The sequence below is a fragment of the Lotus japonicus genome, chromosome 2 (genome assembly GCF_012489685.1).
Source record: "Lotus japonicus ecotype B-129 chromosome 2, LjGifu_v1.2".
Classification (NCBI taxonomy): domain Eukaryota; kingdom Viridiplantae; phylum Streptophyta; class Magnoliopsida; order Fabales; family Fabaceae; genus Lotus; species Lotus japonicus.
In genome coordinates this window covers 87,968,816-87,985,612 of record NC_080042.1, presented here as the reverse complement: position 1 = coordinate 87,985,612, position 16,797 = coordinate 87,968,816, and the positions used below count along the sequence as shown (strand labels likewise).

The window sequence follows — 16,797 nt, the reverse complement described above, 5'->3', positions numbered from 1 at the left end:
ATATTGTATTCAAAGAAATATTAATTTATAAATATCTCAACCAAGAGCAGCAACTACCACCACAACAATGTGCAATCCCTATCATCATAAAAGTTTGTCAGATTTGTTAATTTAATTTTTATATTCTATAAACTCAACAAACCAATGTATTTGTGTGTTCAAAATGTTTGATAAATTTAAGAAAGAAAAACAAAAAAAACCCTATCATATCACAACCAATCTTGTTGTTAGATGCAGGGATCTTAAAAGCCATTATTCTTCATTTCTCAACTACTGAACCTGAGAAATGGTAAGGTCTTTGAAAGTAATTATTATAACACTTTTTCCCAATATTATGGTTGTTTCTCTAGTACCCATTTAAAATGAAAGTGTTCCGTACATTTCTACCATGATCGGTTATCTTATTTTTTTTAATATGTTTTACAATTACATTTGTGATATAATTTTAATATTTTAAATAAAAGACGCAAGGATAATCTACTCTCATATTTTAAAAGAATACCGGAGCAATACAACAATTCACACTCCACCATTATAACATTTGTGAGATGTGAAAAGTGGGGAAAAGTCACCACGTGCTTCACCCAACTTATGGGCTATGGCATTGCATGGTTCAAACTCAAAGCTTCCTTTTTCAGTTTTCTTTTCATTGCTGCTCTAAAGTATGGGGGTTCTTTTATTACTTTATCAATCATATAAGCAAGTAATTGAAAATTGGAAACATCATGTCAATTGTCAAGCAAATTAGACTCTGAATTGTGGGTAGAATGGTAATTTGATGCCACAGTGATTGATTTATAGTACTAAGTCTAGCTTCAACGCGGTTGAGTTATATAATAATAATGCAATTCAATGAACAAATCAAGAGGGAGACACCACAACCTCATGTAAGTAGCAGCAATACACAAACTCTGCATTCTTCATTGTGAGTTATACTTGCATTTCAATTTGTCAGATTTTGCAGTCACAGTAACATTCTGATTAGAATATGGTTTGGATTATGGAACTGATATTTTGCACTTTAATGACACTTGTTGGTTATGATTCATATCCCATTTTTAGATCTTTCTTCTGGATTCTGTTTGGATTATATTATTATACGGACTAAATTTAGGAACACTGAAAAAAAACACTGCCAAATTAAAATATAGGATTTTTAGAGAAACAATAACATCCATCAATTTCCCCACTTTCCATTTTCAGAATTCTCCCTCTGAATTTACCAGTACATAAAGTTGGATGAAGAGTTTTCCTTAAAAAAAAATTCCACTCCCCAAGTCCTTATCATCATCTCTGGTAATTTTTCTTTCACAAACTTCTCAACCATTTTTCCCCCATGTGAGGAAGAATTTGACAGTCTGTTCCTTGTGATGGGGACCATTTCAGAAAAATCCAAGTTTTCCATCATAAGAAAACAGAAACCACCGCATTTTGTTGACAAATATTATAGAAAATGTGATATTAATCAATTGCTATTTATTTCCTGCCTCTGACATCTCTGAATATATTTATAAACTTGTCTAGAATCTGTATCTATTTTTCATTTTTTTTCTGTTGAATGAAGCCTTAACCTCTTTGATTTAGTTTGTTGCTGCAGGTAATGATTGGGGAATGGAACATTGAGTTGTCCTTTTGTTTCATTCCATCCCAACAATGCAGCACAAGCTTCATGAAACAACAATTCCAAGAGCAGTGATAAAGTACTACTACCAAAGTTGTCTCTGGAGTGCTCTTTATTCCATGAGGTTTGGTAGCATTCTCATTATTGGGATTGGAGTTTAGGCAAGTTTTGAGGCTCAAAAATGGGGTCTATTGGAGGGGAGGAGGCAATTCAAGATCCTTCAGGCCATGAGGAGAGAATTCATGTTTCGGTCCGCCTTCGTCCTCTCAATGATAAGGAACTTGCAAGAAACGATGTTTCGGACTGGGAATGCATCAATGACAATACCATCCTATACAGGAGCGATTTTTCAGCTTCTGAAAGGTCCCTTTATCCAACAGCATACTCATTTGGTATGAAGACACTACCCCATCATATTTGGTTTTTGATTTGCATCCAATTATGCAGCCTCAGATTGTGTTAAATTTTTTTGTTTTAGTGATTCATTTATTGATGAAACAATGAATGTAGTTGGAGTATAATGAAGGAATTGACAAAATGTACGCACAATATTTTTTGTTTAGTTCTCATCATTCTTATTGGGAGAAAATATTTCTGTTGTATGTTGCAAATTTTGTCATATCTACACATGAAGTTGAAGTTAATCCAATGATTGTCACTGAACTGAACCCATTCTACCAGAATTTACTTTTCTTATTCTTCTGATCTGATCTGATTTGTTTTTTTTTGTCTATAGACAAAGTTTTTGGGTCAGATTGCTCCACTAGGCAGGTGTATGAAGAAGCAGCAAAGGAAGTTGCTCTTTCTGTTGTCAGCGGCATCAACTGTGAGTTTCTTGCTTTTATCTGATTTTTCTTCCTTCATCAGCATCAGCACCACTCTTCTTTGTTAACATCTTCTAATTACCAGCAAGCATTTTTGCATATGGACAAACAAGCAGCGGAAAGACATTCACCATGAGTGGTGTAACTGAATGCACTGCAGCAGACATTTTTAACTACATAGAAAAGGTAACTAAAATAGGAACTCATCATTGCATTACCTTGTTTTTCTCAAAACATTTTTTGATTTGGCTTTAATCTTTTTTATAGCACGTGGAAAGAGAATTCACTTTGAAGTTTTCAGCAATTGAGATTTATAATGAATCTGTTAGAGACCTCCTTAGTCCTGATTTTACTCCTCTCAGACTTCTTGATGATCCAGAGGTAATAAATATCTTCATCATTATATGCAGAGCTACCAAGCTAGTAAATGTGCATTTCACTTACGGTTTGTTAATTTAACAGAAAGGGACAGTTGTTGAGAAACTGACAGAGGAAACTATAATTGACTGGAACCATTTTGCAGAACTAGTATCTTTCTGTGAAGGTAAGGAAGGCTTGAGTGGTTCTTGCTTCAAATGAGTTGCCTTGACTGAATTTGTTTCTTTTTGTTTTCTCTTCCTCTTATACTGAATTTGTTGTCAAGCTGAAGCTAACTGCATATTTATCCTTCATTTGATTGCATTTTTGCAGCTCAGAGGCAGATAGGGGAGACATCATTGAATGAAGCAAGCTCCAGATCTCATCAGATTCTCAGACTGGTATTATATTTTATCACTTTTGTTAATAGTCTACGAACTTTGTGAACTTTTATGGTGCATCTTCTCTTACATTTCCTAAACAATGTGGTTCTTCAGACAATTGAAAGTTCTGCACGTGAATTCCTTGGAAATGACAAGTCTAGCTCTCTTTCAGCTTCAGTGGTATGACTGATCCGCTCATTTTATAGAAATACATCTCAACTTCATGTATCAGTTTATTGTGTTATAGAACATCTACAGGAAATTAGATGAAATTTTTTTGTGTCCAGAATTTTGTTGATCTTGCCGGAAGTGAGCGAGCATCCCAAGCCAATTCAGCTGGTACAAGATTGAAAGAGGGTTGTCATATAAATCGAAGTTTACTAACTCTTGGAACTGTTATCCGCAAACTCAGGTTAGCTTATAAACATTGTGTTTCAATTTTTGGTGATGTCCCTAAATTCATTAAAGCTTAGCCAGAATTTTTAGTTCCCTACTTCCCTTGCTGTGGAGTGAAAAGTAGAATGGTTTCTTCACATGCAATTGAGCTTTGGTGAAGTTACTTAAGTATGAAAGAGCACAGTGCCACAATCTGGATTCAGTGATTTAATAATAATGTTCACTTATAACCATATAAGTGAACATTATAGCACCCTCCGCCTAGAGTTGTATTTAGTACAAAATATTTAATAGAATAAATAAAGTTCAATTGTCTCTGCAGCCTTTCCTGTCACTGCTCACTTTAGCCATGTTTATTTGGGGAAGGGTTGAATACTTCTTTCATTTTTATCTAAAAATAATGAATTTGGTTGCAGCAAGGGAAGAAATGGACATGTTCCTTTCAGAGATTCAAAGCTAACCCGCATATTGCAGTCGTCATTAGGAGGCAATGCTAGGACTGCAATCATCTGCACCATGAGCCCTGCACGGAGCCATGTTGAGCAATCCAGAAACACCCTCTTATTTGCAAGCTGTGCTAAAGAAGTGGCAACTAATGCACAAGTGAATGTTGTGATGTCTGATAAAGCACTAGTCAAGCAATTGCAGAAAGAGTTGGCTAGAATGGAAAGTGAATTGAGAATTTTAGGGTCTGCCCACCCTAACTCTGATTCTGCAGCATTGTTGAGAGAAAAGGACCTCCAAATTGAGATGGTAATAATAAAACTTTTATAACTAAATTCATAGTTTTGTATGTTCTAATATAAGTGTAGGGGATTCAAGCAATCTTAACAATAAGTTATAGTATACCTCTGCCATCAGCCATATGTTTAGTATCTGTTGTCATTGGATTGTTGATTCTACTATTTGTTACTGATTCTTCAATGTTATTCTGTACACATCTAATCACATATCATCTGAACCGTTGCATCATTGGTTAGCTAGTTTTGCCACACTTTTTATATTGAGCTGTCCTGCTCTCTATATGAAGCTTCCACCTTATGTTGTTTCTTCGAATATTTCCACTTATGCTGCAAAATGTTGTTTAGTTATAAAACTTGGGATCACTTGGTTTATAGAACTCCCTTTATACTCGTGTTTGCTTTGAACCCCTCGGTAACCCATCACGATCTTTGCAGAAGCTTGAGCTGAACACACACACACGAATATGAGGATTTATGTAGTAAGGCTAGTTTTACATGAGTGAGAGGATTCACTCCTGATTGTATTGATATGAATAGTCAAGATCAGAAGTTTCTTAATGGTCACATGACAACTTAAAAAAATCACACGCCTTTATACTTTGATCTTGACCATTCATGAGAAGATCTAATAGTCAATGTGTACTTCTCTCACTCTCATACAGAATGTTTCTCTATATCTTCTATGTGTCTGTGTGTACTCTTGTGGTCTTTGAGTAGTTTGACTTCACCTTTTATTTGATCTTCTTATTGATTATGCCAAACATTTTATGGAAAACATCAATTCAGTCAACTTGAGATAAACTCTTTTCATTTTTACAAAATAATGGGTTTAAATTTTCAAGCAGTTAAAGAACGAGGTAAAAGAGGTGACCTTGCAGCGGGATCTTGCACAATCTCAAATTAAAGACATGCTCCAAGTAGCAGGAGATAATATGTCTTCAATAGAATTGGTGAGTTATATTTGCCCACCCTACAGCATTAAAAGTTGGAACAGATATGCTACTTTTTTAATCTAATTAACTTCCCTGTTAACTCTTCAGGCAAATCTTCAGGAAACTTTGGATCATCAATATCCCAAATTACGCGTAAGAAACACATGGGACATTGAAAATCGGAAAGAGGAACCGAATGTGTTGATTCTTGACTGTGAGGAGAGTGTTAGGTCTTTTGATGCATCTCAATATTCAGAAGGACATAGTTTTAGTTCTGATGAGAACTTGTTCCAACTCACTGACCTTGACAAGAATCTTGAGAGCAGAAGTTCTTCCCCAGGGCTGCCGGTTACAAGCGTCGATGTGCAGAGCAATATGTATCAGAAGAACATTGAAGATCAGAATGAAGTAGACAGTTGTAAAGAAGTTAGGTGTATTGAGTTAGAAGACCCGATTACAAACACATATACACACTCAAACCCGGAAGCTTTAAGATCAAGTACATACACTGATTCTAATGCAACATCTCCTTGTGAAAATACAGCTGCATCAGGATTGATTGCAGTTGATAATGGTGACAAAAGATTGAACCATAAGCGCCAAGAGATAGTTCTTCCCTCTCCAGAAAAAAATTCCTCTTTGCTGACAAGAAGTAGTTCTATATCCTTGAGGCTGAGCCGAAGCAGTAGTTGTAAAGCAAGTCTCTTGGGGAATTCATCTTCAGATTGGTTTGAGGAGGATGACGCAATTCAGAACACACCACCCACAGGGAATGAAAAAGACTTTGTTCGGAGACCTGAGGGCTTTCAGTGGAAGGTTTATAGACTAAGTTATGATGAAAATGCAGAGAGGCCTACACGAAACGGCCATGGGAGTTCTGCTGAACGTTCTCCAGTCGATGTCCAGAATGTAAAATCCTCCACCGACAAGGAAAGTGAGAGTAATGGTTCATTAACTCCACAAGGAAAGGAGACAGAAAATCTCAAGAGTTTGAATTTACTTGCTGACCATGAGGTAAGCTTCAATAATGCATCTTCCTCTCCTTACTGGTCTTATTTCCTAGCCTTGATGGTCAATATCAGTTATTGGATATATAGATAATTAAAAAACAAACAGACATTGCTCTATTGATTCATTTTTTATAATTCTGCATAACCATCCATGTTATCCAGATAAACATACCAAAATACTGGTTGTATTGAGAATGACAACTCAGTTCAGTCATTCTTTGATATCATCTTGACATCTTTAGATTAGCTTATTTTCCCTCATAATCAATTCTGGCACTCAGAAGCTATACTCACAAAAGCTTTTCCCTATAAATGATTTTGACTTTAGAATAGCTTCTAGAATTATTTCCATTTTTTTGCCTCACAGGTTCCGGGGACAGGACTGGATCCCTCCATGTCTGCAAAGAATTTCAAAGATGTTGGCTTGGACCCAATGCAAGCTGACAATTCAGACTGGCCTTCAAAATTTAAGGATCTGCAAAAAGAGATTGTTGAACTCTGGGATGCTTGCAATGTTTCCTTGGTTCACAGGACTTACTTTTTCCTTCTATTCAAAGGGGATCCATCAGATTCTATTTATATGGAGGTAGAGCTGAGAAGGCTATCATATCTTAACCAAACTTTCTCACAAGGCAATAAGACCGTGGAAGATGGACGAACCCTGACCCCTGAGTCAAGGTAGCATCTCAACTATTTAAACAGATTGTTATGTTATAATTACATTTTTTATACTTACGATGCCTTTTCTCTTGAAAACAGCATGAGATCTCTTAAAAGAGAGAGGCAGATGTTGAGCAAGCAAATGCAGAAGAAGCTATCTAAATCTGAAAGAATGAATCTATATTTGAGATGGGGTCTTCGTTTGAGCACGAAGCACAGGAGTTTGCAGCTGGCTCATCGTCTGTGGTCCGACACAAAGGACATGGAGCACATTAGAGATAGTGCAGCCCTTGTTGCAAAGCTGGTTGGTTCGGTAGAGCCAGAGCAAGCTTTTAAGGAGATGTTTGGACTCAACTTTGCCCCGCGGCCTTCAAGTAGGAAATCTTTTGGTTGGACAGCCAGTGTGAGGCATCTTTTGTGAGTTTGGATTACTTATTAGGTAGTTTGTAAAAAATTCCCGGCTCTATGTATAACATAGTCAATTCTTTTTCCCCAAATCATTGAAACACATTGATTTCTGTTGTATGTTTCTGACTCTGATTGCTGTTGGATGTAAAGGTTGTGCTATTTAAGGTTATAGATTTGTTCATCTGTTGTAGATTATATCTATAAGGTAGAACATTAAGAAAGGTTTAATATGAACATCAAGTGGGTTGTTGGTAAAATGAACTCATAGTGGGAGCTCTGTTGAATTTCAGACTCAATGAAGCCAGTGTGAAATCTATGGACATCCTAACATTAACAGTGTGTAACAACATTTAAATCATCAAAAGGGATTCAAGCAATACTTCAATGCAGCAAGTGATAATCATAGGATTAGAAAACATGTGTGCTCTAAGTTTCTCAAATTAAGAGTCCAATCAACAAAAAATCAATCAACTCGTGCCTAATCCACAACTAGTCAACTTGTGCCTCATCCACAACCCTAGCACGGGAAAAATAAACTTTTTTTTTATCTAGAAATAAAAAAAAATGTGAGTGAATGAAAAATTATATCATAATGTTTTTTTTTTTTGGCAAAGATATCATAATGTTGTAATAAGTGTAAATTGTATAATTGTCCATAGTCCGTTGTACAGTTGTAATAAGTTGCTTTGGAAAAATAAAGGATTCATAATTTTTTCAGTTTTTTTATCAGCCCACCTTACCCGTTGGGATAAATGGGTTGGAACTGAATGAGTTGGACCAGCTCGTATTTTTTGTTCAAATTTTTTTAGTCAACAAAAATTGAAATGATTTTTTAATATGATAGTAAATTTTTATTACACATAAAATAAAATGGAAGTATAGAAAATAGTGCAGAAAAAGTTATTTTGTTCTATTTTAGTATTGGCATTCATGTTAAACACTACCTTAATATATTTTCCGATGTATAAAAAAAAACACTACCTTAATATCACTAATTTAAATGTATTATGGAATTTGCAATATTAATTCATCTATTAATAGATGATGAATAATGAAAAAAAAAGTAAAAAACTATTCATCCAGAAGTTCAACAGGTTGAGTTTTAATTGAACACACTCCAAAAAGTCAAGACTATAGAATCACATTCAATAATACTATCAAATCAAAGACTACAAATAACTAATAAGTTAGATTTCTTTTTTACTATTGAAAGGAAGAAAAAAAAGCCAACGCAAACTTAGTTTGACATAACCATATAAATGTGTCATGTTCGTAATGCAGATATTTCCATCAAAGAGGAGATATAAGGCTCTAGCGCCCTTACAATATCTAAAATTAAATAAGTAAATTGAATCAGCTTATTAATAGCATGTTTGAATCCACTGATAATTTTGATAAAATCAACACTGATAATTTTGATAAAATCACTTATTTCATTACAAAAGAGTTTCTTCCAGAATTACTTATCTTCTAAACATGAAAATCTACCTACTAAATGTACATGCTAGCAATTAACAATTTTAAATGAAATTGGTGAGTTGAGTGTGCCTTTATTATTGATCAGTTTCCTGATGGGGACTCTGTTGGCCTTTGTTGAGTAAATGTAGCAAAAGTGTTACATGTTGCCATTCAATTCAATCACAAAAACAGACACCATATAGGTAAAATTGAATGCCCAGAGCCCCAGACATTACACTCATCACTTACAGTGTTTCTCTGCTCACATTAACTCTCCAACAATGCCCTCTACCACTCATGACTTGAGGCACAACTGTTTCATAAATTCACAACACATCTTCAATACTTTAATTTGAGGCAAGGCAAAATTCCATTTCTCACACACTGCACTATATTTTGGGCACTCCTACTGAACCTAGCCAGCAGGCTTTTCATCTATTTTGGGCTGGCTGGGCCATTCTTCAATTACTGCTGAATTATGAAATGAAGGATCATGTTGTTAAAGTGAAACCTATTTCTAGTTGGCATAATGTCTTCTCTAAATTAAAGGAGCATGTAACTCAGTAACAGTGACATTTGTCTTTGCTTTTTTCCCTCCATGTTTTTCTTCAATTATTAAAATAGTTGTAATCCAATGTTCAAAGACACCGCATTGATTTGAAATTATGGCTAAAATGACCTTGCATTGTCAACATTTTCAACTAAAGTATCAGGGTGAGTGACTATGAGATTTGTATGTGGTCCACCAGATTGATTGACTTCAATCCAAATTGGTCCTCTTTTGCTGTGCCTGTGCCTGTATGTACTTTCCCACGAGAGCTTTATGGCCAAATAGATTCAAAAGCCTATAAGCAAACAGTGAAAAACTTGGCTCCTTTTGGTTTCAACTTCACTTGATGTATTGACCATTCGATTGAAAGGGAATGAACCATGCCATAGCTTCAAACTTTTGTGTAAAAAACACCTAACACCTAGCCAAAATCAAGGGGTGAATTGTTTAAAGTGCTAAACAAATAAACAAGTATATATCTCCAAGCCGTCCAAGCATGAAAAGCCCCAGTCTCCCCCCATATACTCAATCATCACCCCCACGGTCATTGTTATGGCCAAACCACTCATACATTTCCAATTAAAAATTGAATAGCTCCAAGAGAGAAAAAACCATAGCTGAAGTAGACACTACCAAATCTAAAGCTTAAAACTGTAAATAAATTTTTTTTTTTATTAAATGTACACTTTTAAAAATTATAAAAGAACCTATCATAATCCCCCAGTGTGCATATAATTGAAATCACACTGATTCCTTAAGTTTCAGTTTGGAGGGGCTTCTGGTGTTAACCAAAGTATTTTTATAGTTGGTAGACTAATATTTCACTCACAATCAATGCATTAAAATTTATTGAATCATTTTTATGTGTAGGGAAAGTGCATGTATTTTCAATCACAAACTCACACACAGTACCTATAGGATAACTCAAGTGATATGAGCTCATGAACATATGTGTTGGGTAGGGAAAGGTCCATGGATTAATTTCTAACGACACAAACGCACACACAAATAGAGTCAAACTATTGAACCACTGCATTAATCACCTTGTAACATTTTAAAAAGCAATAAATATAATTTTACAACTGCCGAATCAGACACGTCCCAAATAACCTCATGTGACACTCTTTCGCCTCATCCATATTTCTTAGGAGTAGATCTCAATCTCATAACTGATTTTTTAGATTTATAATAATAACCAATAAAGCTTTCAGTAATATTAACTAATAATCTTAAGAATAGAAAATACTAGAGAAAAAGAGGGTAAAGAAGAGCTAATGCCTAATGATTCAAACCATATCACATAGGTTAAAAAGTTGGTAGACCCAATGGTTCCAGGAGAGCATCACACACACAGTGCCGTTTACACAAAAAAGTGTTCATTCAAAGCGTTCTAGTTCTAGGAAAGAGCGAGGCATGAATAAAATAATAATCTCAGCACAGCACACTTGTAGATAGTTAAACTGATTACACATCTAGTCGAAAGTTTAATCTTTAAACTGTTCGAACATGTCTATATATTTAATGTGATCTAAGAAACTCGAGAGAATTAGACTCGTAACGGTTAACCGCGAGAGATTTAATAGAAACAAAATATAAAATAAAACAGTCACTACAACACAACACAACTCAAAAAGGACAGTGAGGGGAGAGGGTTTGCAATGCAATGATAACTGCGTTTTCATGTACAAAACACAGAAATGGCACGTTAGAGAGACTAGTGTAGCTTACAAACAGAGCTCCACTTTGCCGAATCTGGAAAATAAACACACTTGTACCACCTCACTTCACTTTACCACTTTCTTCTCTCAACATGCTAATGTACGCTGCTAACCTCAACCCACCCTTATAACCTTCCTTTCTCTGTTTCACTCCCTTAAAATCAACTACCATTGCCATGTCTTCGCTTTTTCTTCTCCTCATGGTGCTATGCGCACCGTTCTTATCATGCGCCGTAACCGTCACTGAGATCCAGGCCTTGACATCCTTCAAGCTCAACCTCCACGATCCTCTGCAAGCTCTCGACAGTTGGGATCCCTCCTCGCCGGCGGCGCCCTGTGACTGGCGCGGTGTTTCCTGCTCCGACGACCGAGTCACCGAACTGCGTTTGCCTCGCCTTCAACTCGGTGGCAGACTCACTGACCGTCTCTCTGAGCTTCGCATGCTGCGGAAGATTAGCCTCCGTTCCAACTTCTTCAACGGAACCATTCCGTCATCTCTCTCGAAATGCACGCTGCTACGCTCCGTTTTCCTGCAGGACAACTCATTCTCCGGTAACTTCCCGGCGGAGATCGGAAACCTCACCCGCCTTCAGATTCTCAACGTCGCGCAAAACCACCTCTCCGGCAGCCTCCCCGGCGAGCTTCCGGTCACTCTCAAGTACCTTGACCTCTCATCAAACGCATTCTCCGGCGAGATTCCTAGCGCCATAGCTAACCTCTCTCAGGTTCAGCTCATCAACCTCTCCTACAACCATCTCTCCGGTGAGATTCCGGCGAGCTTGGGAGAGCTTCAGCAGCTGCAGTACCTCTGGCTTGACCACAACTTCATAGAAGGAACTCTGCCTTCGGCGCTCGCTAACTGCTCCTCGCTCGTCCATCTGAGCGCGGAGGAAAACGCACTAGGCGGCGTGGTCCCGTCGGCGATTTCGGCGCTTCCGAAGCTTCAGGTGATGTCTCTGTCTCAGAACAATTTCACTGGCTCCGTTCCCGCTTCCGTTTTCTGCAACGTTTCGGCCTACGCGCCGTCGCTTCGGATTGTTCAGCTTGGATTCAATAGGTTCACGGATTTCGTTGGGCCTGAAACAAACACATGTTTCAGTGTTCTTCAGATTCTGGATGTTCAACACAACCACATAAAGGGCACGTTTCCCTTGTGGTTAACCAAGGTAACCACGTTGACGACGCTTGATGTTTCCAGCAATGCACTTTCCGGCGAGATTCCGCCGGAGATAGGAAACCTCGCCATGTTGACGGAGTTGAGGGTGGCTAACAATTCCTTCACCGGCGCCATTCCGGTGGAAATCAAGAAATGCAGTCTCCTGAGTGTTGTTGATTTTGAAGGCAACGATTTCGGCGGAGAAGTCCCTTTGTTTTTCGGCGAAATGGCGGGTCTGAAGGTGCTATCACTTGGTGGGAATCACTTCTCTGGCTCAGTTCCGGTGAGTTTTGGTAACCTTTCCTTTCTTGAAACATTGAATTTGAGAGGCAATAGCGTAAATGGAAATTTTCCTGAGATGATAATGAAATTGAGCAATTTGACAACACTGGACCTTAGTGGAAACAAGTTTACTGGTCAGATTTATGCTAGTGTTGGGAATCTAAATCAATTGGTGGTTCTCAATCTGAGTGGCAATGGCTTCTCTGGAAAAGTTCCTTCTAGTTTGGGAAACCTTTTCAGGCTAACTACACTTGACCTGAGCAAACAGAATCTCTCTGGAGAGTTACCTTTTGAGCTCTCTGGACTGCCCAATTTGCAAGTGATTGCTCTGCAGGAGAACAAGTTATCTGGGGATGTACCTGAAGGGTTCAGCAGTTTGATGAGCTTGCAATATGTGAATCTCAGCTCCAATGCTTTTTCAGGGCAAGTTCCTGAAAACTATGGCTTTCTTCGTTCACTGCATGTTCTTTCATTGTCTCGTAATCACATCACAGGAGCAATTCCTCCTGAAATTGGAAACTGCTCTGATTTGGAAATTCTTGAGCTTGGATCAAATTCTTTAGCAGGCCATGTTCCTAGTGATCTCTCTCGCCTCACCAATTTGAAGGTGCTTGATTTGGGTGGTAACAATTTAACAGGGGATTTGCCAGGGGACATCTCCAAATGCTTGTCATTAACAGCTTTGTTAGTGGATCACAATGGTCTTTCAGGTAACATATCAGGGTCATTGTCGAATCTATCCAACCTAACAATGCTGGATCTCTCTGCTAACAACCTGAGTGGCGAAATTCCAAGCAACTTCTCCATGATCTCTGGTTTGGTATACTTCAATGTCTCAGGAAATAACCTGGAAGGTGAGATACCTCCAACATTGGGATCAAGGTTCAGCAACCCCTCTGTATTTGCAGATAACCAGGACTTGTGTGGGAAGCCATTGAAAACCAAGTGTGAAAACACAGACAATAAAGACAGAAAGAGGTTGATTGTGTTGGTTGTTATCATAGCATGCGGAGGGCTTCTATTAGTCATGTTTTGCTGCTTCTACATCTTCAGCTTATTGCGATGGCGTAAGAAGCTGAAAGAAAGGGTTTCCGGTGAGAAGAAAAAGAGCCCTGCCAGAGCTAGCTCCGGTGCAAGCGGAGGCCGTCGCAGCAGCGAAAACGGAGGGCCGAAACTAGTGATGTTCAACACCAAAATAACACTAGCTGAAACAATGGAAGCAACAAGACAATTCGATGAAGAAAATGTGCTGAGCAGAACAAAACATGGACTAGTATTCAAAGCCTGCTACAACGATGGAATGGTCCTTTCAATTCGCAGGCTCCCAGATGGATTATCACTAGATGAAAACATCTTCAGAAAAGAAGCTGAATCACTCGGCAAAATCAAGCACAGAAACTTAACCGTTCTCAGAGGCTACTACGCTGGTCCTCCAGACATGAGACTCTTAGTCTACGATTACATGCCAAACGGAAACCTCGCTACGCTTCTCCAAGAAGCTTCTCATCAAGATGGCCATGTTCTAAACTGGCCAATGCGGCACCTCATAGCACTCGGAATCGCTCGTGGCTTAGCCTTCATCCACCAATCTTCAATGGTTCACGGTGACGTGAAACCGCAGAGTGTACTATTCGATGCAGACTTTGAAGCGCACTTATCAGATTTCGGGTTAGACCAGCTAACAATAGCAGCAGCCACTTCAACAGAAGCAGCCTCCACCTCAACCTCCGCCGGCACGGTGGGTTATATCTCGCCGGAAGCAATCTTGACCGGAGAAGCATCAAAGGAGTCTGACGTGTACAGCTTTGGCATCGTGCTGCTGGAGCTTCTAACAGGAAAGCGACCCGTGATGTTCACCCAGGACGAAGACATTGTCAAATGGGTCAAGAAGCAATTACAAAAGGGTCAAATCACAGAGCTGTTAGAACCGGGTTTGCTTGAGCTTGACCCGGAATCATCAGAATGGGAAGAGTTTTTGCTTGGTGTGAAAGTCGGGTTGCTCTGCACCGCACCCGACCCGCTTGATCGACCCACAATGGCTGACATCGTTTTCATGCTGGAAGGCTGCCGGGTCGGGCCTGATATCCCATCGTCCGCGGACCCCACCTCGCAAACTTCTCCGGCATAACCCGAATTTGCTAATTTTTTGTCATTTGTTTTGTTAATTATAATTTTTTTTTCTATTTTAATTTCATTTGAGTAGCTATTTGTTGTTATTATTATTATTATCCAACAAATATTGAAGTCACTTGCTTCCATTTTTTGGGGCCAATTTTCCGGTGAGTGGTGGTGCCGGATGACGACGGTGTAGGGCCACCGGAATCGCATAAAGCGTGACACATTGATATTTGATAGTTTGATACTCTAGCTCGTGAGTTATCAGAACCAGTCAACGTCTTTGACAAATGCAGATATGGAGTGGGGCCTACGTGGCGTTTTCCCGCCAAACGCAACGGCATCGAATAGGTACTGTTTCCCTTATGTGGGACTCTGACCTAGTTTTTCTGACATCATCATGTGGTGTTGGCGCAGGGTTCAGTGACGGAGATGCAGGGTAGCCGTTAAGATTGTGGGGTACGATTAGGGCATTGGTGTCTTATTGCGCCATGTGGTTAACTCTGTTGCCCTATTTATACAGTTGTTAACTTGATTATGTTGTTTTGTTGGAAGGGGAAAATGGAAATAAGGCGTGAGTGACGGCGTTAGAGTGAGTGAGGGAGAGGGGTATATCTATATGATTATCGTTTGGCCCACGTTGTCTCAATCTTGGAACACATTTTTGTGGGTCATTCTACTCAACATGCCCATTCATATCCGGAATTTGTTTTTCGAATTGGATTCTGTCTTGTTTCCATTTTTTGCTTTTAGGACTTGGCACTACCTCATGAATTTAGGGAGTGGGCAAATAATTCAATTTATTTTTGATCAAAATCCTTTGTGTTTCTTTCATTCTTTTCATCATTTTAAGCAAAAATAATAATAATAATAGTCTCGTGTGCACTTAAGATAGAAGCTTCTGCTAATATGATTTAACATAACTGATAGATGATTAAGTTATTTTAGTATTTAGTCAAAGGTTTGGTTCATGTGTGTATGAAGAAGAACTTGTTGGGACATATTTACCTACTTAATGCAATATCAAATTCATAAGGGAATTAGTCTTATGATTGTTGGCTTACAAAATATGTTCTTACCTTGAAATTTTTAATAATATGGTTGTCATTTGTCCTTATCTGCGACAACTGAGCTCTCTTGTTCTTTTTTATACATATTTTATGATATTATGTAGATAAATTCTTGTGGGGATATTGCATGATTTAATTTTGTTGAATGGATAGCATAGTGCAATGAAAAAGATAGAAGCTTCCTATTTGTGGGGATAAATGGTCTTTACTTTTTACAATCTCAGTAACCCATTTCGTAGTTTGTTTTGTGGTTGAGGTGAACCCCAGGGAGATTCTTCACAAGTGGAGTGTAAGTGGCATAATTGGTAAAGGTAGCATAGGAATATATTTTTTAAATAAATTGATGAAATAGTGGTATAGTATTAAATGTGCACAAGAAGGATCTGAGACATAAGATGCAAGTTGACTGGCAATGGAGTATAAAGAAGAGGGACACAAGCCCCAAATAGCGTGCAGTGACCGTTAAGGGTCCTTCCAGATTTTTTTAATCGTTTGAATCATGTGCAAGATCGGAGTTAGTGAGTGTCTTAGTATTGAGATGAAAATTTAAATACGATCAGTTTGTCTCTTTTATCTTTAACTTATTTGACTACTTGGAAACAGCTCAGAGTGTTTTTTATTTTTTGTTATAGATTATAGATTAAGTTGACGTTGTTTGAATTAAATGGAGTTTACCACAGATCCAAACGGATAGATTAATTGGTATAGGCTTGTTTTATGTTAAACAAATGTCAAGATTGAATCTCTATTAATGAAACTTCATATCGTGGTCCTGCCAAGATCAAACAAAAATTTCTTAGTAATATAAAAGTTAGGGTTTTTTTTATGTACCAAGGGTTCCTACCACCAATATCCACAACCAACGTTTGAGTCCCTAATAACATGTTTAAAGAGGTTAACTACCTACCAAATGTCATAGAATGGTGTGGTATAAAAAATTAGTTTACATCCTAATTAATGGATTATTGGTTTGGTCGTGGTATTTATTGATGTAAGGTTGTTTTAACTAAAACAAATGTCTCGAGATTGAATCTCTATTAATGCAATTGCATATGGCGGTCATGCTTGAGTTGTAGAAAAGTAAGAATTTCTTTCTGTGTGTACCAATAGCTCT

At 38.0% G+C, this 16,797-nt stretch overlaps 2 protein-coding genes across 2 annotated transcripts; both read left to right on the top strand.

Moving 5' to 3' along the window:
• The first annotated feature begins 1,171 nt into the window (after positions 1-1,171).
• Positions 1,172-7,515, top strand: LOC130740647 (kinesin-like protein KIN-7G). The gene is made up of 14 exons (XM_057593314.1): positions 1,172-1,296; positions 1,585-2,013; positions 2,358-2,447; positions 2,531-2,631; positions 2,713-2,826; positions 2,908-2,989; positions 3,136-3,203; positions 3,300-3,365; positions 3,473-3,597; positions 3,998-4,334; positions 5,170-5,274; positions 5,365-6,270; positions 6,634-6,944; positions 7,026-7,515. Exons 2-14 carry the CDS (start codon positions 1,803-1,805, stop codon positions 7,345-7,347), a joined length of 2,838 nt encoding a protein of 945 aa, XP_057449297.1. The 5' UTR covers positions 1,172-1,296; positions 1,585-1,802; the 3' UTR covers positions 7,348-7,515.
• A 3,380-nt stretch (positions 7,516-10,895) lies between these two features.
• On the top strand, positions 10,896-14,756 carry LOC130740646 (probable LRR receptor-like serine/threonine-protein kinase At4g36180). The gene has a single exon (XM_057593313.1). It carries the CDS (start codon positions 11,237-11,239, stop codon positions 14,624-14,626), a length of 3,390 nt encoding a protein of 1,129 aa, XP_057449296.1. The 5' UTR covers positions 10,896-11,236; the 3' UTR covers positions 14,627-14,756.
• Positions 14,757-16,797: the final 2,041 nt, after the last annotated feature.

What these genes read in the sequence shown, in the direction of transcription:
- LOC130740646 (XM_057593313.1), top strand. Translation starts at nt 11,237, where the DNA reads ATGTCTTCGCTTTTTCTTCTCCTCATGGTGCTATGCGCACCGTTCTTA.
- LOC130740647 (XM_057593314.1), top strand. Translation starts at nt 1,803, where the DNA reads ATGGGGTCTATTGGAGGGGAGGAGGCAATTCAAGATCCTTCAGGCCAT. An exon ending in CTCATCAGATTCTCAGACTG is followed by an intron (nt 3,204 to 3,299) that starts GTATTATATTTT and finishes GTGGTTCTTCAG; the next exon opens with ACAATTGAAAGTTCTGCACG. An exon ending in GCTCTCTTTCAGCTTCAGTG is followed by an intron (nt 3,366 to 3,472) that starts GTATGACTGATC and finishes TTTTGTGTCCAG; the next exon opens with AATTTTGTTGATCTTGCCGG.